Source organism: Trachurus trachurus, assembly GCF_905171665.1.
Source record: "Trachurus trachurus genome assembly, chromosome: 5".
Lineage (NCBI taxonomy): Eukaryota > Metazoa > Chordata > Actinopteri > Carangiformes > Carangidae > Trachurus > Trachurus trachurus.
In genome coordinates this window covers 20,030,552-20,052,996 of record NC_139896.1, presented here as the reverse complement: position 1 = coordinate 20,052,996, position 22,445 = coordinate 20,030,552, and the positions used below count along the sequence as shown (strand labels likewise).

Below are 22,445 nucleotides of genomic sequence, written 5' to 3'. Positions count from 1 at the left end.
TGAGTGTAGATCTCCTTTAGAGCCCCAAAGATGGTCCCTATGTGTGTGTGCGTGTGTGATACCCTCTCAATTTTAACCAGCATCCCACGCTCTTGACAATCAGTTTTCTGCTCCTGTAAAGGGACTCAGTAACTCCCCTGTCCTCCCCCACACACACACACACAGACACACAGACACACAGACACACAGACACACACACACACACACACACACACACACACACACACACACACACACACCAGCACAAAATAGAAACACAGACAGTGACACATACTGTCACATGTTAGGAGCAGGTTGATGCAGAGTAAATTTTTAGTTTCCCGTGAACACAGTGAATTCAACTTCTCGTCAGGTGAATGTAAGTTTGCTAAAAAAAAAACCTGCAGATTCACTTTTTTTAATTTTAGCTTTACCTTTTTTAAGATATTAAAATTAATTCTTAATAAAAGTATTAGTTGTAATCACTCCATGAAATTGGACCATAAATGAGATGATTCCTAATTTCATTATAAATCTGCTAGATTCTCTTTATGACATAAACCAGAAGGACAATGTCGGCACATGAAGCTTTCAGAAAGTCAAAGACCAATGGGTAATGGCTTCCATTGTTCAATATTTATCCCATCCATTTAGATCAATGAGTAAAACTTTGACCAAAGCATTTTTTCCTTTTAAGCTCTGAAAATGCTCTTAAAATGATTTTCAGTAAAAGCGACAAACTCCAGCCACCTTGGTAACACTACTACAACTTAAAACATCCCTGGTGCTCATGGCTTTGTGAGTCTGAGATTTGTTGCACCAATTAATTTTGGCCAATCAAGTAACACCAACTCAATCACATGGGATTCTGCCGACCAATGCTGTAACTCTATCAGTCAGTCATGGACGGTTGTACTGTAAGTCTAAGTCTGTGTATGAGTTTGGTGTGTGCTAACTGCCCTATTGATCTGTTTGACCCGTCACTTGTATTGAATTGACAAAAGCTGCAAGTTAACCAGGTTTTCTCATTACACACACACACATGCACCGTAGCTGTAGCATTTCTACAGTATCACACTCTTAAAGCACCTTTATTTTTCAGCTCTTAATAATCTGCCCTTTGTTCCAGAGCGAATCTGGAGCTGTGAGTAGAAGCTTTTCATCTGCAGAGTGACTCTGATACTCTGAGCCTCTTTGTGTATTTTCAAACACTTCAACATAAAAGGTCTTAAAAAAGAAAAACAAGTGAGTCTAAACTCCAAATGATCACACACACACTCAAAGTCAGACATGATTCACAGGGTTATATCATCTAATGATGGCAGTGAAAAAACTGTGTGATGTTACAGTAGCTGCACACAACACCATTGCCTTGTAGAAACTGTGATCAGTATTAGTAAAATGTTCAACGACAACATACAGCTGGCAAAACAAAGCACAGCGCAGACCAGGGTCCTCTTCTTGACAGAGTCAGACCTGTAAACAGCAGGATTGCCAGGCACTCCCTCTAATATGAAAATATTGCAGCTCTCAGACAAAACAAGAGAATAACGGCTGGATTCTGCCCGGATGTGAAGGTAAATCAGCCAGATTTGGGCCAAGGGTCAAGGAAGATGTTGGATCAGAAGTTTCCTGGTCTGTCAGCATAGTTTCTATTAACATTTTTATTAGTTTTGTTGATCCACTTGCAACATTTTGTTATAATTATAGAAAACAATGGTGATTTGATTTAAACTTCACACTTCAACTTCAGACTTGCTGTCATTTTTGTTTGATGCTGATCAACAAAGTATCAACATATTTTGTGTTTTTACATCCAATTTTAGCATTTTAAAATAAAACAAAATAAACACAACAGAAACCAGGATTATGGCCTAGTGGTTGTCTGTTTATCCAGCATCATACTAAAGACATGACTAAAACCTGTTTTATTTCCAAAATCTAATCAGTTCATCCTTGAGTCCAGATGTCATATTAGTGTCAAATGTAAAGGAGTTCAGAGACGAGGTGTCACAGAGATGTGAAGACCTGAAAACAAGACGGCAGCTCTGACAGTTGTCGACGTGGAGAATTAAAAAGCTACAGTGGCTGATCATCATCATCCAGTCTGTCATTCTGTTTGTCACTAAAATGTAAATGAGAAAACAAATGAGTAATAAATCAACATCGTCTGTAGGAAACAGGATTGGGTGCAAAGACCAACTGATTCATTGAGAATCACTAATTTATCTGTTACGAAAATCAGCTTGTAGAATTGTGACATTTTCCACCTTTGTGTGTGTGTGTGTGTGTGTGTGTGTGTGTGTGTGTGTGTGTGTGTGTGTGTGTGTGTGTGTGTGTGTGTGTGTGTGAACTTAGCCAATACAACTATCAGGTTTAATCACAGATAAACAGGTGTGCTGCTGTTTATAGAAACAGTATTTGAATGCCTCACTGTGCGGGTGTCAGTTCTGTGGGTGTGAAGCTTCTTCCACCTGCAGACGAAGTCTCACCAACGTCAGCGTAATAAACGGCCTCTCCAGCCTTTATTCATTTAACACTGTTCCACACAGATCCACACAGTGCAGCAGCAGCCTGGGGGTTAAACGCTCTGCTCAGAGGTACTTCAGCAGCTAAAAGACACCGAGGCTGTTGAAGCTTCGGCTCCGTTTTGATTCAGGAAAAGATGAACCTCGTATTCTCTGCAGGATTCGTGAAAGCAGCTGGTCTCGTGCGGCAGTGTGCGCTGGAACGTTTGTTGCACTGAGTTGACCCACTTATTTTGATGTGCGTCTGTGTGTGTGTGAGAGAGAGAGAGAGAGAGAGAGAGAGAGAGTACATGTGTGTGTTGACATGGTAGACAGATTCATCAGTTTTCCTCATGTTAACAGATTGCTCCACTCTGACCTCACAGCTGGGAAACAATGTGTGAAATGAGTGTCGTGTGTTTGTCTCTTTTTGTATGTTGGTGTGTGCCTGTGTTTGTTATAATGTGTGACTGAATAAAAACACATTTGTCTGTGTGTTAGTGATATTTCATTGTCCTTCTCGTGTTTGTTGCCTCTTCCACTTAGACTAATTTCAGTTTATCCACAGTCAGAGAAAATATTGATATTGTTTGATTTATGTGTAAAGTCTTGAGTTCTGGCTAAAAGTGTTTTCTGAGATTTGAAAAAAAAAATCTCTTCACAGACGCCATGCCTTCACATTCACTTCACACACTAGCATGAGCTACAGTACACTACGCTATACGTAACGTAGGAACAGCAGCGGCAGATCTCTGTTGGGTCCCTCCAATACTGTGCCTGAAACGCGTTGTACAGTGTATTGAGTCATTTTCAGAAAGACAGAGGAACTGTATGAATTTAAAGAAGTGATATTGTCATCGCAAGATTGAACAGTGTCATCGCACATCGGACATTTTGCTGATATTTTGCAGGCCTAGTGTAAATGTTGCCTTTGACATCCCTCATAATCCACCAACCAATTTCTAATTGGCTCCCAAAGAATGCAAACCAAACACAACTTTGGACCTGATCAGTTTATGTAAAACACTTATTCACTAAAGGGTTCAGGCCACAGTCTGTGACTCCACCCACAGGTTTCTCAAGCTCAGACTCCACCGTCATTATCTTTTCAGTATCTGACCCACCCATAGACTGTAAAAAGAATGGACGTAGCGTCCGTGACGTCACCCATTGGTTTCGTTTTTGTGACTCAAATATGGCGGCCTGAACAGCGCCATGTGGGATTGGCCGGCCGAGAACCCGCCCACTGGCCTCGAAGCAGCTGTCCAAGGAGCTGCTCGGACCTGTCACTCAACGTTTCCGCGCCCTAATTGGCCAGAGTTTTAACCTAATAATAGTAAAACGGTAGAGTTAAAAAGAAATTCACCCCCCTCAGAGTGTGTGCGGGGGTAGAAACTATCGATTGAGACAAAAAAACGTTCTGACACCAGGCTTTTAACATGTTTATTGAGGATGTAAAGTCGGAGATTTTAACATGGGGGTCTATGGAGAATGCTGCTTTCTGACACCAGCCCCCAGAGGAAGCCGATGGGATTGCAGTTTTTTGAACGCGGAAGTGAGCTTCACTTCTCAGACCGACAACTGCCCCCTTGGACCCACCCCATAACTCCCAGATAATCCAAACACGGTCAAAGGTGGGGCCGTCTTACATTCACTCACACAGGCCCGCACTCAGTCCTCCATACCTTTAGTGTTTAATCAAGTGTAAACAGATGAGTTCTATATACAGTCGTCATTAAGGAGGAGACTTGTGTTTGTGCAACCTCCAAGGAGATTAGATTTAGTGTATAGTTGACTTCCTATTCAACTCCATCGTAATATAACATCTTCCGTCTGCAATAAATGAATGTAATAATCTAGATTTGTATTATCGCGTCACAGGACATGAAAGACACAGAATGGTTTCTTTCACTGAGTGCACAGGGTTTGATGTTGCCTCTGGGTCATTAACAGCAGCTGATTTACACACACTCTCAATACAATCAAAACAGAGTGAAGACAAAAATCTTGTTCAGTGAAGTTACAGAATCCTTTAATATATTTCATAGGCTTCAGCTCGCCACCTCCCTCCTATTCCACATGAATCCAACTATAGAGGAATGAGACACACACACAGACACACAGACACACAGAGTCAGACAGTGTTAGAGGTGCACAGTCACACCTGCTTGATTCAGTGTCTCTCCTCTCTCGTCTCCCAGTCACTTGTAACTCTAAGTCCGGCTGATGGCAGTCGGCCAAATGGAGCCGGCCGACCCATTAAAGCTCCATCCTGAGCCATAAAGCAGAGACTAAAACACACTCAAACCGCCGGCCGACAGGCAAAATGTGTTTTACGTCCTGGTTCAGACCCTCAGGGCGTGGACACATTAAGACGCTGATGAACAACTCCAGCTAATCAAAGATGGTCACCTGTGTTTTGCTGCATCGAGCGCCGGCCGAACAAACCCGAGGGTCAAACCTCGGGAAGACATTCTTCCTGCACCAGTTACTACTGTGATACTGTACATTAATACACTCTGACAGCTCGGCTGCTCGTGGAAACTAATGATCATACTCTAACGTCTCTGTCCCTCCTCCTCCCTCTGTGTGTGTGTGTCTCCAGGCTCATTCATGGTGGTGAATGCCTCGGGCCGAGCCTCGGGACAGAAGGCCCACCTGTACATGCCCACCCTGAAGGAGAACGACACCCACTGCATCGACTTCCTCTACTCTCTGTCGAGCCGCGATGGAGCCAGCCCTGGCACTCTTAATGTCTACATCAAGGTGTGTGCGTGTGTGTGTGTGTGTGTGACTGACAGGCAGAGATGGATTGGCAGATTGAACGGGCTGATAGACTGAGCAGACTGGAGCAGGTAAACAAACAAACAGGCCTCTGTTCTCTGTCAAGCAGGAATGAAATTAGCCCTGGGGCTTTGAGTCTTTATGCACTGTAGGTGTGTGTGTGTGTGTGTGTGTGTGTGTGTGTGTGTGTGTGTGTGTGTGTGTGTGTGTGTGTGTGTGTGTGTGTGTGTGTGTGTGTGTGTGTGTGTGTGTGTGTGTGTGTGTGTGTGGGCAAACAGTCTTCATCCATTCCATTTCACTGGTGATAAAGTCAGTGATGGTGACAATTAAAAGATGCTGAAAAAAAGGGCTTTTGTTGTAGGGGAGCAACAAGGTTAATAGGGAATGTACTCAAAATGAACAATGATCCCAGCTATTAATTGCTTTGATTAACTTGTTTGTAAGAATAATTAATAATAGTCATAGTAATAAATCTTGTAAAGCACCTTTCATACAATGAATGTAGCACAAAGTAGTCCTTGTTGTACAACAAGAGCTGAGACCTTGACAAAAATGTTGAGGTAAAATTTGATGGAATAATGATAAAACAATAGAATATAAGTAATAATAAAAATGAAATAAAGAGACAGATAGAATGAGACAAAAATAATTCTGACGTGATTCTCATCGTCTGGCTGCAGGTGAACGGTGGCGCTCAGGGGAACCCGGTGTGGAACGCCTCTGATACTGTCACTGAAGGCTGGGTGAAGGCTGAACTCGCCATCTCTACATTCTGGCCCAACTCCTATCAGGTAACACATACAAACACTTGCATGAAATCCATTAGTAACAGTATTACAAAGCCTGACAGCGCGACATGCAAAATACACATGATACAAACTGAAAATAATATTAAATCATTAAAATGACAGCGAGACATTGATCAGACAATTTTCCGTCAATCATCCTGCAGAGAACAAACTGAAGATTAAACTCCCGTTTCATGTGATTCTGATCTATAATTATTTTTCTTGACGCCACATCAGGTCAATATTTGATGTTTCTGCTGCTCTACCTGCGGCTGTTTGACTTTTTAATTGTTTTCCTCCCAAACTGAAATGTTTAACTCATGGACATGAACACTGGGCTTCAGATCAGTCAAGCGAACAAGGTGCTGTGTTTGTTTTGACAGTTGATGCGTGGAAGATAAAATAGAAATGATATCTTTCAGATATTTTTATAGCCGTACAATTAGCTGCACACGAGTAGCTGGCTGCACAATTAGTAGGACAGTTAACTACACAATTAGCTGCACACTTATCTGCAGTACCGTATATATCTGCAGTACAGTTATGCAGTTTGCTGCTCAGTGTCAAAGTTAGATGCTCAGTTATCTGCACTGTTAGCTACACAATTAGCAACATGTTATTAAGAATCAACATTCTCCTAATAGTATAATCCTAGCTACTGATTAATGCAATACCATGAATGTTGACCAAGTCTGAGGAACTTAGACTTTAATAATGAGAACAACAGTTAATCTGTCTTTACACCTGTAGACTATAATTTTACATGATAAAACTTGTTCTTGTTTCAGTACAGGTTGTGTGCAGTGTCTTTAAAAAAACGCAAATAAACTGCAGTTCGTTAACTGAGGCGGATGTTGCCTGCGAATAAGTGTTAAAACGACCCAACAGTTCCTTTAATATTGAAACACAAAACTGTTGCTATTTAATGACTCAATGTCTGTGTCTGTGTGTGTTTGAGAGATGTACCCCGCTGTGCTGTTTTATTGCTGCAGCACAAAGGCGACTGTGTTTTACCTAATGACAGAACTGTGTTCAGTAAATGAAGGAAGCCACACACACAGATCTGAGACACAACAGTAACCAAAGTGACTTCAACCTGTGTATGTGTGTGTGTGTGCTTCTCTCCTTAATGAGGAGTCACCTCCCACAGAGAGATGACACTTTATTTTTCTGAAAAGGACGAAAAACATTGTCATTGTAAAGTACAGACCACTGTGAAGGCAACAACAAACAAGTCTTTGAACAGGTTAAATAGTCTGCATATCTGACGTTCAGTGAGGTTTTATATCACTGTAGGTGAACACAAATAAAGAACATTTTCAATGTATATGACTTATGACAGGGGGTCCAGCCTGGCAGAGACCCCCATCATCAGTAGAGGTAAACCAGGTTGATGCCCTGGGCCCCAACATGTTGTAATAACAACTAATAACCTACTTAAACTCCCATAAAGACACTACAGTCAATGGTGTTCACTTTCCCCCCGAGACCATGAGTCATTTCCCAATACCTGAATGTGAGGCATTTAGGAGACATGTAATAGTCTGCAGGTGAGGGGTTCAGGAAACATCTATGAGCTGTGCCATCTACCAATTCTCTGCATATGAGGGCATTTAAGGGGCCACCAAACTGTAGTGTCTGCCCCTAGTCTAGTCTGAATGTTATGAGGGTTCTCTGATAGGCTCTTAGCTAGCGGCTCCCAGATACTAGAAACACCGCTGCATTTAAGCAGATACGGTCCTGGAGCACTGTGCCACCATGCTTGCTGACATGATTGGGGAGACCCCTATGTTTCCATGCTCATCAGCTGCATTAAATAAATATAAATAGAAAAGTAAAGGAGGTTTTAAGGGAAGCGTTTTAAACATTTCAAAAGGATCTACTGTAAAAAAGAAAAAAAAAAGAAAAAGGGAATTCAGACACTTCTAGGTCAAGTCGGCATCAAAAAATTATGTGAAATACTTTGAGTTTCAAACATTAATTGTGAAAATGCTGCTGCAAGGAAAAAAGCCACCAGTGTCTTTGACTTCAGGAAACTTGACATGCGTGTCAGAGAGGCGGATTTATTTTGGTAGGAGAGGAGGAGAGAGGAGTCTTCCCAGAAGTCTTTAGTATTCAGATGGAGTCCTGGCTTATACTGCTGAGGATCCTGACAAGTACAGCACAGAGGTGTGTGTGTGTGTGTGTGTGTGTGTCTGTGTGTCTGTGTGCGTGTGTGGGTATATATGTGTGGGTCAGGAGTGCACGGCCCCCTGACAGCTCTGCTGACTGCCTGTCACCCCTGAGAGTGAGTGTACAGAAAACGTAAAAAATGAAGTGATGAGTGACGTGATGGAGGAAGAAATAAAAGAGCAATTACAAGAAGAAGCAGAACAGACACAAGGAGAGAAAGAAAAGAGAGGAGACGGAGGGGGAGATCAGGGAACGGTCGGGGATGGGGTGTGATTGAAAAAGAAAGGGAGGATGGGGCAAGTGGGGAGAGGAGCAGCATATGTGGTTGGCATAAGGATGGAGACAGAAGTATGGAGGGATGAAGTTGAAGAGAGAGATAGTTGCTGACTTTCAGTGGAAAATTCCCCTGGGGTTTCCGTATGAGCTTTGCAGAGGCGTCAAGATGGTTCAGTTTGTGGAAGAAAAGGATTTTTACTGAAAACTCTGGCTCAATGTCTCTTTCTCTATTTTTGTCTTTCTTTCTTTGTTTCTCTCTTCCATTCTTCTTTCATCCTTCCTTCCTCAGGTTATTTTTGAAGCAGTTTCAGTCCAGGGCCATCCAGGTTTCATCGCCATTGACGACATCCGTGTTCTGGCTCACCCCTGCCGTAAGTGTGTGTGTGACTATAGTGTAAAGGACAGACAGCAGAGGATGAAGGTCCAGACTCAGACTCTTTATCATTCAAATCTGACAGAAATTTGACATGCTGACTGCAGCGTCGTGGCTGACTCCCTCTCTCCCTGCGCTCTAAGCTCCTCTTATTTTAATGTGGAGGAATGTAAACACACTTTTTTCAACGTCCTCTCTCTGCCTCTTTCTTCATTCCTGTCTCTTTGTTTTGGCTCAGACATAGAGCAGCTTGATCTGATCTAATCTGCCGGTGAGAGGAAGCAAAATAATACAGAAAACAAAAGAATTGAAAAGGGGAGAGGGGAGATTTCAAAAACACAACCTTCATTTCTGGATTCTCGTCACTTGCGCAGACGTGACCGTTCACGTCAGCACGAATCATCGTTGCTAAATGATCGATGCAGCGTCGGTTAGGCTTATCTCTGTCTGCAGACTGTCCCCGAGAAATTAACCAGTCACAGGCTCCAAGGCCGGGACAAAGTCACACACAATGCCCTGCTGTCTGTCCAGATGTCTGTCTCTCTCTCTCTTTTCAGATAATATGAATCTGTTGTTAGTGGGTCAAACTCCTGGACGAGTTCAGTTCTGTTCCACTTCTCCACGCCATTTACATTGCGTTATTAAAACATGTCTCATTATTGGCCCTTTTCTACTAGCACGGCACGACACGGCTCTACTTGCTTTTTTTTGCTTTTCCACTAACCCCTTGTACCTGGTACCTGGTACTTTTTTGGTAACGCCTCGGGTTCCAAGCTAGCCGAAGAGATACTAAAATGTGATGTCAGCCGACTGCGTTCCAACCGCTAATTTTAAAAACACACCGACAAGAGCGCCCACTGATCTGTGCTGGGACTGGTGTTGTTCTTTCTGCTGTGTGGAAAACCAGGCTGTGGTCCGTAATTGAGGTGTAGGCAAGTGTGTTTGGAGCTGACGAGAGGATCGAAAAAAGAGAGAGAGACGACGCGGCGGTAGTCTTTGTGCAGAAGTTTTTTTTTTTTTTGCTCTTGTTTTTTTTTCCAGCAGTACAGACACATTCTAATAAAGCTGGGTTTTTACAGTAATTGCTGTTTACCTCTGAATCAGAATCAGAATCGAAATAGCCAATACATGAAATTTAACATAGTGTATAGTGCAAAGACGCATAAAAGAAGGCTTGTTAAATATATACAAGTAGGAAAATAACAACAAAATATAAATGATGACAAACCAAAGAGGAAAATCCAGAAGAAAAAAAAATATATATATACTATATGGAATGGAAAAGAAAACACCATCTCTACATCCTCAACACCTTTTTTCACATGGTGTATGTATTGTGTTGCAGGTAAAGCGCCTCACTTCCTGCGTCTGCAGAACGTGGAGGTGAACGTGGGGCAGAACGCCACGTTTCAGTGTACCGCCGGAGGGAAATGGTCCCAGCACGATAAACTCTGGCTGCAGGTTGGTGCCTTCATATCAGTAAATACAAGCATGAATAGTATCAGCAGGAAGCTGCACAAACACAGAATGAATAAAGGAGGAAGGTCAGAGACTGTGATAATGGGAAATATAACTCTGTTTCAGAGGCAGATTTTTGACATTTGTGAAATAATATGTAGAATATAATTTTGCTGTAGCACATACGTACAGTATATCTCACTGGGTTATCTATGACCATGTAGAAAATACAGGCAAAATATATATTTACACACAATTATTCAGGGAAAGGAGTCTGTGGAAAGATAAATTAATTATGAATGACTTCTGCTTCATTTCATATTTTAACCTCTTAGCCAACATCACATCTTAACTTATTCCCCTGTCTCCAGTTGATCCTGTGTGTATCTCACTCACTGAGTTGAGTTGCACTGATTGGCTGAGCAGCATCATATCACATCATGAAGTGTAAAGGCTGGAAACGCTGCAAGAACTGTCAGTAATCTGTGGGTCAAAGGTCTGAATCTGGGCTGAAGTAATAGTGTTTCAGTGTGTTAACTCTCATGTGATTGTTGTGTTGATAAAGTATTATTATTGACAGACACCATGTGTCTTTGTCATGCTACAATGACTCTTTAAAGAGCTGTAACAGAGGACCATGAAGCTGGAGACCATTGCTGTCTTCTCCGTTTTGTTTAATATTCTTCCCACAGTGGAGCAGACGGGTGAAAACCTGCGTCTCTGCTGAGCGGAGGATCATGACTCCCTTTCATAGTGAAGCTGATGCTTTTTGGAGTCTGTTGAGCTCAGCGGAGGTGGTAGGGGGGCTGAGTGGGGGTGGGGTCCTCATTCACAATGAGAGCCGGCTGAGCCGTCGCTGCCTCAGCTCTTTGACTGTGTGTGTGAACGAGCCGTCAGCTTCACACCGACTGTTCACTAGTGCAGCAGAAGTGCTGCTCTTATGCTTTTCTGCACTTTAATATCCCCAAGGCGAAAATTCAGAGCAGTAAGAGCTGTGAGGTTTTCTACCGTAATCATCAGTATTATTAACAATACTGCATATTCACAGGATAAACATTTGTATAGGATTAATAGATGAAGAAATTTATGTTCTTTTGGATCATTTTATGATACAGAGTATAGACTATATAAAAGGCCAGTTAGTTAAAATTTATGCTATTTTATTATCATTTTTGTTATACAGTATGAAGTAAATATTGGCAAATAAAAACACAGCAGCGAACACCTCAGTCTGTCCAAGCTCCATTTCAGTGCTGATTAAAGTCCTTGTTCTGCTACGCACCAATGACTCCATCTGTGCGTGTGTGTGTGTGTGTGTGTGTGTGCTTATATACAGTATATACTCATTTTAGTTTACATTCATGTGCACTGTGAAGCTTGAATGTTTTCACTGCACATGGGTGTTTACCACTGTGAACGCTGTTGTGTACAGCAATGAAGAGCACACACACACACACATAGCCCTCTGTCAGGGGGTCCACTGGGGGGCCATGTTCCTCCATATTAGCAGATAATACCACAGCCACAGATGTAAGATGAGATTGGATGTGGATGTAAGGATCTTGAAGCAGCGACAAAGACTTTACTGTCGATCCATGTCGGACTCTGTTTCCTCTGACGTCAACATAGACTTGTTACTGTGTCTTTTCAAAATTGGTGATTCGTCTGAACAACTACAGGCATTTCAGAAAAACGCAGAGAGCAGCAGTCGTCTGAGTTTGATCGTTTCTCTGTGGTTTCTGTCTAATGATCAGATGCAGCAGATCAGACACAATGTGATGCCTGAATCCTAAAGTGATAGTTCAGGTTGTTAGACTGTGTGAGGTGCTGACAGTCAATGCTTCACCTGTGGTAGATACAGTTCAGAGGAGCAGCAGGAGCAGCAGTAGAGTGAGTGATGAGCTGCTGTGGCTGGAGCCTGGAGACAAACACACCCACAGAAAAAAAGAAAATATCAAGATTGTTCTTTATTTTGAAATTTTCACCATTTAAACTTCTGTCAGAAACTGACCTTTCTTTGGAAACATAGTTTCAAATCAACAGTGGAGGTGTGTAGATGCGCTTGTGCGTAAGAATGCGGTGGTTCAACGGTTGACGAAATGTAGTTCCAAAGGAAAGAGCTGTTTCCAGAGAAAGTGGTGAATAGAGAGCAAACTTTCATCTGTTTCTGTTTTTTTTAAAGTGGCTATAATTAATTTCTCTGCCAACAAATTTCAAACAGAAACCAATGCCACAAATGGTGTTGATATTTTTATTTTATAAGTATATTTTTGGGGCTTTTTGCCTTTAAGGACGGCTGTGGCTCAGGTGGTAGAGTGGGTAGTTCAATGATCAGAGGGCGGTTCGAATCCCACTCTGTCCCGGTTGCTGCCGTAGTGTCCTTGGGCAAGACACCTTACCCACCTTGCTCCTGATGGGTCGTGGTTAGCACCTTGCATTGCAGCTTCCGCCATCAGTGTGTGAATGGGTGAATGCGATGTATGATGTAAAAACGCTTTGGGTATCGTTGCAGGTATAGTAAAGCGCTATATAAATACAGACCATTTACCGTTTTAATCAATAGTGTAGTATTAGAGAGGGACAGGAAATGGGGAGACAGAGAGAGGAGGAATGACATGCAGCAAAGGGCCGCCCAAGTCTCTGCACATGGGGCGCCTGATCAACTGAGCTAAATCACGCCCCGGAGCTGTTAATTTGGAGATTGGCTTATATAAGTTATTTATCTTATGAACTGTACAATCCGGTGTTTTACAAGTTCAAGAAATCACAATATGGCAGTGTGCTGTAAACAGATGGCAAGAGCTGCAAAGTTGTTTTTTTTCTGATGAACTTAAAATGTGCCACCTCATCTTTATGTCTTTTGTCAGTGACAAAGAAAAGACAACCACTCCCACTGAAGTTAGAATCACAGTATCTGACTAAATAATCACTATACACCTGTTCTTGTATGTGCTGCAGCCTTATCTTGGACCAAACATTAATTGTCTTGTTGCAGTCTCTCTATGTGTCTTGTGGACGTCTAATACTACCTGTCGTCATTGGATGTTGTGTTCGGGAGCAGTGAGAACAGGCAGAATTGCTTTTGTCAGTAAACAAGTGCTCATCTTCCTGCTCGTCCTACAGCAGTGGAACGGGAAGGACACGGCTCTGATGGTGACCCGGGTCGTGAACCACCGACGCTTCTCCGCCACCGTCAGCGTGGGCGACACTTCGCAGCGCAGCACCAGCCGCTACCGCTGCGTCATCCGGTCGGACGGCGGCTCTGGGGTGTCCAACTATGCCGACCTCATCGTCAAAGGTACGAGATGACGTTTTCTAGTGTTTGACACAAACAATGAGCAGTCACAGTGTTGAGTTTGAAGAGGAGCAGCACTTGACAAATCTGATCATAAAGTAGGACAACTTCTTTAATGAAGAGACTGTGAGTGTGTGTGTGTTTGGCTGTTGCTCATTACCGCTGTCAGGATGCTGAGGATGAATACTGAACAGATCTCAGAGCAGTGGCTTGAACTCACAATGAGCCTCTTTGACTCCGTCTCTGTCTCCGTCTTTCACTTCGTCTTCCTCCTGTGTTTCTGTCTCTTCCTCTCCACCTCTGAAACTGGTCCAACAAATCGCTCAGTTGTGCTTTTTAATTTAGAAAACTACTGAATATTTTCAGGGGTTCCAATTTGTCATTGTCATCTCGTATTAAAGTGTTGATTTTGTCGTGTGTGTTCAAACTATTTTGGATCACTGTTGCGCTCAAATGATGTAAAAGCACACCCTTGAGGGTAATATTGGAATTATACAACTATTACCAATAAAATAAAATGTATAATCAAAAAGTATTCATGTTGATGGACAATTTGCTCTCAAATTTCAAAGGTGTGCTTCCCGTTTCCATGGAAATACATGGGGTCTGAGTAATAACGGAAAGCAATCAGTCACGTCAGTAGACTCATATGTAATGGTACCTAGTTTACCACTACAGCAAATAATCAGACCCTTAGTAGTGACCTAGCAACAGAAAGTATTTTCTAGTCCCAGATGAGTGAACTCTGAGCTGACATTAATGTTTTATCGCGGTCTCATACTTTCCAGAAATAAATCAATACTGCACAAATAAACGAAAAAATGCTTACTTTTATCGCCCAAGTTTTAACAAAGATGCAGATTTTTTTTCTCTCACAGATGTAGCTTCTAAAACTGCAAACTCTGAATATATTTGAAGTTATAGTGCCGTTTCACTGACACAGCTCATGTGGCAAGCCAAACAGTTTGATTACTAAAGCCCAAAAGTCGCAAAAAAGAGAGAAGAAAACACAGAGGTAATTCTGTTTTAGGCTATCTACTGTAACGAAATACTCAGCTCCAGGCCATATTTTTAAAAACATTTTCACCCTGGTCACATCTAGTGTATCTTCGTCTTTGTACACACACAGAAGGGAACCCTCTTGGCTTAAACGGGGACTTTACAGCATATTAACTAAAAACATAAAAACATTAATCAGAGGATGTATTCCCACCCTTCTTTTCTTGTCTTTTCTCTCCCGCCTGTTCTCTGAGCTGCTCCTCAATCCTGTCAGTGAGGATGTTCAAATCCTCTAATGTGATGAACTCAGCTTTAAGAACAGGACAGAAAAATAAATAAATATGAATGAATGTGTGATCTTCACCCTGTGATTGATGGGAACAGCAGGAAAGGCAGCTCTGCTCAGTCTTGAGGAGGATGTTGATGCACTGAGGAGGGTGGATAATGTTGTGTAGGGTCTTTGATGGAATTAAAGCATCAGAGCGATCTGTTGTTGTCAGACTTAATTACATTGCTTCACCTCCACCAGCACGCTCCTCCTCTTACACTCTGTGTTTCTGTAGCCATTTGTCTTCAACTTGGTTTTTTTTTCTCGTTATGATGATAAATGTTTTTTTTTCCCTGTCTTAGCATCAACTGATTCCACACAAAATCATAATAATCTTTTAGAAGTGCAAGGACACTGTCTGTCAGTCTGTCAGTCAACAGCTGATCTGCCACCAATCCTGCGATTGCTAAACACTGACCTGTGCTGTCTGTCTGTCTGATGTGTTTGTTTTCTGGTTATTGATACAGACACACACACACATAGACACACAAATATCTATATCTATATCTATATCTCTCTATCTCTATCTCTATCTTAATCTATACCTATATCTCTATCTATCTATCTATCTATCTATCTATCTATCTATCTATCTATCTATCTATCTATCTATCTATCTATCTATCTATCTATCTATCTATCTATCTATCTATCTATCTATCTATCTATCTATCTATCTATCTATCTATCTATCTATCTATCTAGCTAGCTATCTATCTATCTAGCTAGCTATCTAGCTATCTATCTAGTATAAATAATAACTTAATTCAATTTAATTAACATTTTACTTTACTTTTGATATTATATCATTATTATTATGGCCAAGTTTATGCCAGGCTCCAGGGCTCAAATCAGACCTAAATTCAGGACTTGTCAGATGCCATTCCTACATCTGGACAAGAGGATAAAAGCCTGAATCTGGCCAGATGTGGATGTATGTGGGCCAGACCTGAGTGAACAATCCAGGGACATGCTGGGTCAGAACAGTTTATTGTTCAAACATTGTCACAGTGTTAGCACTTAGCCTGCATGCACTTATAACAGTGAGCGTTACAGTAATGTATGACTGCCGACCTGCTGTCACTCAACTAAACAAGCTGTATAATCTAAGATAATTCTTTATTCATCCCACAGACAGACAGATAGAGGGAATGATTGAGACGGAGCTGTCTCTTCTCCCTTCTGTCTCTGACTCAACATGTTCTCTTAGCATAAAGCCTATATGCTAAAGAGTTGGCGCTGGACCCTCCACTGTATCACTGCATAATAGACAACATGTACCACCTGTACATCTGCCTAGAGCAGAGCGGCCTCTCTAATACAGGAGACAACCAGCAGGAAGAACACCTTTCACAATCTCGCCGTTTTTCTCTTTAATGCCCTTCACCGAGACACCGAGGCCCCTTGTGCTCAGTCACTGTAAAGCTTGGTTCATGCTTGGTTGCATGACATTCTCCAGGGCCGTATTCTGACAACATTCGTGTTGCACCTCGACCAAAATTCATAACTCTGGGCACAGTGGTGGAAACACTGGGTTTTGTGGAGTTTAGGTTCATCACTTTGTTGTGAACATTTATTTTTATTTGCTCAGGATTTGAGTTGTTGTTTGTTGTTGTTGTTGATAATAAGATGCTTCCAGTGAGCACCAACACATCTCTCCCTCTCTCTGAAGATGTTCAGTGTGAATTATGAGTATTCTTTTTTATTTTATTTCTAGTAAACATGAAAACATCTTCATGTGGTGCATGAGGGGATTGAACTGTGTTTGTTTTTTAATGGGATTTAAATTGCATCACTGAAAATATATTTAAATGCAGAGACCCACTGGCCTGAATTATGTTTTCAATGCATATTTGGGATGAATTATGCTGTTAACCTTATTTGGTGTGAAGGATGTGTGTGTGTGTGTGTTTGCATGCATGTGTGAGTGTTTTGATTAGTTGATAGTCCAGGGACTGAAACTGTCATTACCATCTGTTAGCAGAATCCACAGACTGCACTCCTGAGAGTGTCTGTGTGTATGTGTGTGCGTGCATGTGTGCATGTTTGTGTGTGACTTAGTCTGCTGAATGTGTCTTTTGGCATGTATGTGCTGCTGAGTCTGTCCGCTGTCTGTCCGCTGTCTGTCCGCTGTCTGTCCGCTGTGTGTGTGTGTGTGTGTGTGTGTGTGTGTGTGTGTGTGTGTGTGTGTGTGTGTGTGTGTGTGTGTGTGTGAGTGAATGAATTAGTGTGTGTGTGGCTCAGGTGCTGTCAGCCATGCATTGTGCCAGGGGAGCAGCAGATGCAACACAGTGAACAGGAGAGAGCTGCAACAGAATGACACACATGCACATCTATGAGCAGAACCTCCCTGCAGTCCTTTGACCGTGTTGCTAAATTTGTGTGCACATGTTATTGTCCTTGCCTTGTGCGTCTGTGAGGTTTATTCATTCGACCCACCCAGGTGTGGTGGGATCATCTGTGTGCAGCTTAATTTGTCTCTGGGTGTGTGTATTGTGTTTTCATGTGTGAGGTGTCACGGTTATTCTGTGTCCAAATTAATTTGTGTGTGTTTCTGTGCGTCCTCCCGGGCTGCTAAGTGAAATCGGAGTTAATTAGTTGTTGTTGTTCAGTCAGGTGTGGCCGGGGGAATCTGGAGAGAGAGTGTGTGTGCCATGTCTGTGTGCGGCGTGTGTTTTTGTGTGTGTCCCATGCATGCTCATGCTCATGCATGCGTGGTAATCTTGTGACCCGACACTGCCGAGCATTGAAACAGCTGATGTCGTCCTTGTTGATCAACTAAGAAAAAAATAAATTACACATTCACGATGGAACCTGTGACCTTCAGGTGTCGTTTTATTCTAATGCAGGGTCGCACAAATTACTAAAATCCGCTGACTCAGGGGCCAAAGCTGCAGTTTGTCATCTGACCACTAGAATGTGTCTCCAACAGTGAGTCAGTCCACAGAGCAGAAATAAACATGTATACAGCCTGGTACAAAACCAGTTTTCATATTGTCCATCTTTATTTACAGTCTGTGGAATAATACACTGATAGTGACAGTGAATATTTAAGTGAAACAACTCTTTTCTCATCTTGGTGAAACCTTTAATTCTCTGTGCCACTGACCTTTTTGTTAAAATATTCATATTCTAAATGAAGCCGTTTTAAATGAAGTCTAGAGTTTGAAAGAATTCAGGAGCAAAACAACATTGACAGGTTGATAAATTATAACAAGTTCAAGTATGATTGCACAAGTCAGAAATTAGAGGAAAGCACAGTCTTGCTTTATTCTTTTTCATAAAGCTGAAAGAGTAACAACATGCTATTTTTTTTTTGTTAATTCATATCAGTTGTGAATGCTTTCTTTCTAAGACATTGTCATGTGAGAGAGGTCAGAGGTCTCAGCAGAAACTCTGACAGGCAGGAGAGGCATTTAAAAACACAACACTCCTCACACTCCCACCGCTGTCACACCTCACACCTCCACGTCTCCCATAGACTACCACCCCATACAGCTGCAACAGCAGGAAACAGGAACGGAGGCCAGATTAGTCTTCCTATAAACATGTAGAATTAATAGTTTGAAGGTAAATGTTTATATTTAAACTCCAGAGCCTGCTCTCTTCTCTGATAATATGGGACAATTTGCTGTTTATCTGTAGGCTACCGAAGCTGGATTTCTAGGGTTGTCAACAACAACCCCCTCTCCCTGTTTCAACAGGAACATTACACATACACAGAGAGAGAGAGGGAGAGAGAGAGAGAGTCAAAAAAGAAGAAAGTAAGAACTGCTCTTGAAGTGAGTCTACAAAAGGAGCTTTTAGTTTGACAAAGTCCGATAATGATCAACTGCCATTTGTAATAAGATCCTACAAACACACTGTCATGTAGACACACACCCACACACAAACACACAAACACACAGTGTCCACTTTGATGGGATAATAAAAGATGTCCTTGAGAATGCGTCAGTGAAAATGGCAGCCTGCTGAACGCTTACACATTCACTCAGAAATATTTACATACACACACACGGACGCACGCACACACACACACGAACAAATACACGCACGCACACACACACACACCTACACACATACACACACAGGCACACACACAGATGTTTTTCTCTGCTCCTGTGCGTTTCTCATTTGTATGACTCTTGTCGAACAGATGCAGTCAAAGCCCCAGGGCAACAAGGTCTCAACCATACCCCTGGCTGTGCTTATGTGTGTGTGTGCAAGAGAGAGAGAGAGAGAGCCAGAGCAAGCCTCCATGCTGACATGTCTGTGTCTCGGGGAGTATGAATAGGCTGCATTTGGGTGATATATCTGCATTCATGTGTGGGTTCTGTACGGGCATCTGGGCATTTGTGCATGCGTGTGCATGTGTGTGTGTGTTCTGTCTGTCAGAGATAAGACTCAGTGGGGCGTAGCAGAGATCCAGGAGAGCTACTGTCAGCCAGTGGCCTGTGGACACCATGCAGTGTGTGTGTGTGTGTGTGTGTGTGTGTGTGTGTGTGTGTGTGTGTGTGTGTGTGTGTGTGTGTGTGTGTGTGTGTGTGTGTGTGTGTGTGTGTGAGAGAGAGTTTCCTAGGAATACTGCTACATCTTTTCAAGTCTCCCTGGGTAGTCATAAAGCTGATTGTAGTCTAAGAATAAGACCCAGCAGTGTTACCACAGTGTGTAAGTGACTGTGTGAATGTCTATGTATGTGGGTGCACAAACCCTTAAGTCAGCGGTACTCAATAGGCGGCCCGCGGGCCGCTTCCGGCCCGCCGAACCTTCCAATCAGACCCGCGACTGAGTTCTACTAGTTTACATATTACTGTATACTTTATTTCTCGGGCTCCGTGCGCCTGTAAGTCAAAGCGCTGGGACATGGAAACACGTTCGGAGCGTTTGTGTGTGCCTGTGAGGCGCTGCACTGGGATACAGAAACGCTGACGAACCCAAATCACCATGCGTGAAAATTTGGGGAGCGGGCTGGACTGCAGGGTTCTCTGCCTGTCTGCAGAGACCATGGGTGATTTTGACCGCCGTCTTGGTTCAACTGTGTGTGCATCATGCATGGGGGGCCGTTCAGATGAAGCGTCTTTCGCGCGCGCTCAAACCCATTCAAACTAGCCGCGCGTCATGCACGCGCGCATTTGATGAGACGCAATTGTTTTTTCGTGCACGTCTGCGGCGCACAGCTGCACGACCTGCTTCTCCCCCGGTGTTGTGTCCCGGTGCCTTCGGCCTGTGTCTCCTACTGTTTCCCACTGAGCTCTGCCTTGTTTGAAAGGTGAAGGAAGCCCGTGTGTGGAAAGACGTCGCCTCCGAGATGTAGAATGTGTATTATAGAAGAGAAACACACATTTCAGGACCAATGACTTGTATCCTCAGAACAGAGTCAGACATGTCCTGTGATGGTCAGGTCATATTTAAGCTGAAAATCACAGGGCATGTCTGAGGATACAAGTCAGCAGTGTAAAGCTCCAGCATGATATGTAAATGATGATATGACAATGTCAAGATTTTTCATTTTATATCATACAAAACACCATGAAGTGTATAAATAAAAATGATGTGCTTACAAGTAAAATAAAAATAGGCTATTTAAATTAGACGAAAAAGGTGAATTTAATTTAAATCTTAATTTAAATCTGTGCGGCCCCCAAAGTGTCTGTTAAGAAAAATTCTGGCCCTTCGACAAATGTATTTGAGTACCCCTGCCTTAAGTTCTTCACAGCTCTTCTCTGCGTCTTGTATGTGTCTGTTCCCAGATAAGGAAAATCAATAGGAAAGTGGACAGTTGAGTCCCCTTGTATGTGTCAGAGCTGTTGAAGCCCACCAACACTCTGAACTCCCAATGGGTGTGAACGCAACACAACTTGCACTTAAAAACCATAAAAAAAGAAAACGCTAGAGTGTTTAACTTCCCAGGGATGAGTTTCATTCCAAAACAAGAGGTCAAACAGAAGAGTGTTTTTATTTTCTTATGTTACAGCATTTATTTAAACCACTGACGAGACCTTTTTTCCTCTTAAAGGGCACTGATGTATCCATTAAATAATGACATTCAAATGATAGTGGAGCCTTTCGAGGTGGATAGTGAGAAAGAGTAATTTCAGGGAGAGATTTTTTTAATTTCAGTGGCTTAGAAAGATCCTCACGACACAACTTAACACATTAAACAATGGACACCTCTCAGTGTCCCCTTGAAACACTTGTTGTGTTGAATATTTGTAGCTCAAGTTTCACCAGTGAAGTATTATGAAGACATGTTTCTGTATTTACACTGTTTTACTGGATATTTTCATGTGAAGTAGCAGTGCACTGAGCTCTCAGTATGGATTGAAATACTGTAAAGATGGAAAAAGGCGATATACACACAATGGACAAAAATACACACATGCATCAATAAAACAAATGTGTATCTCTTCCTGATACTCTTATATAAGTTTTGTTGAAGGGATAATTTTCTCCCAGAGGAGAAGGGAAACTTGAAAGAAACAACCAGCAGTTCATGTGAGAAGTCCAAGTTTGCTTATCAGCCTCAATCTGTGTGTGTTTGTGTGTGTGTGTGAGGGGATTGGACGCACACAGCCAGAGAGTGCACACTCCACCTGCCGCTTTAACCAGCTCCTTAGGGCTTCCCCTAAAGGGATATCTGCGTGTGTGTTGTGTTGCTGGGAGGTTTTTCATGTTATTGTTATTCCATGTCCAGTGCTCTCTCAGGTGCATCGGCCAGTGTGTGTGTGTGTGTGTGTGTGTGTGTGTGTGTGTGTGTGTGTGTGTGTGTGTGTGTGTGTGCGTGTCAGAGAGAGAGTGGACACTTCATACAGAATATCTGAGGCAGATATATCAGATATATAAGAAATGCATGAGCAGGTGTGGTGGTGGCGGGGTGCTGAGGTGAGAAAGAACAAGGCAGGGAGGAAGTAGGAGCAGAGTCAGGGAGGAGAACTGAAGGCAGGTGAGCTGGAGGGGAAAGGTGAAGTGAAAGTATACAACAGGAGTGAAGGAGGTAGACGAGAAGAAAAATTGGGGAATAAAGATAAGAATGTGGTATACATGTATCTGCACCAACGTATAACATCTCTATAGTACTGATTCAGATTGTCTCCCATAAACATAATGAGAACATGTAGTTTCATTGACAGATCTGGCAAACTGTGAACACATCGACACCGAACGCATCAGTCAAGCATTATTCTGGTATCTACTTCTGTTGAGGCTACCACAGCTCCTCGTCCAGGTTCCGGAAAGTTGTGGTTTGGTTTGAAAACAACGACACATGACAAAAACGCGAACCACAGATGTGGACAAATCCCGGTCTTTGGTGTGATTGTCTCAAAACGCTGCCCCAGCATTTTTGTGTAGCTATAGCAAACAAATCTTTTCTTAAACGATGATGTCATACCCCCCCACTTCCCTAACCTGTAACCTGAGCCACACCGCTAGACGTAACATAACAACAACAACAATGGCAGCCAACCACTGTCAGGCTCCCCGGACA

At 42.6% G+C, this 22,445-nt stretch overlaps 1 protein-coding gene across 1 annotated transcript in view; it reads left to right on the top strand.

The window, feature by feature from the left end:
• ptprt (protein tyrosine phosphatase receptor type T) overlaps positions 1-22,445 on the top strand; it is a gene marked incomplete at its 3' end in the record, with an annotated part of 280,480 nt that overhangs the window by 26,427 nt on the left and 231,608 nt on the right. Inside the window, exons 2-6 of the mRNA XM_083971093.1 lie at positions 5,092-5,252; positions 5,951-6,061; positions 8,796-8,877; positions 10,225-10,340; positions 13,461-13,635. Of these exons, the coding sequence (XP_083827219.1) occupies positions 5,092-5,252; positions 5,951-6,061; positions 8,796-8,877; positions 10,225-10,340; positions 13,461-13,635 (645 nt within the window). The remainder of the gene's footprint in view (positions 1-5,091; positions 5,253-5,950; positions 6,062-8,795; positions 8,878-10,224; positions 10,341-13,460; positions 13,636-22,445) is intronic.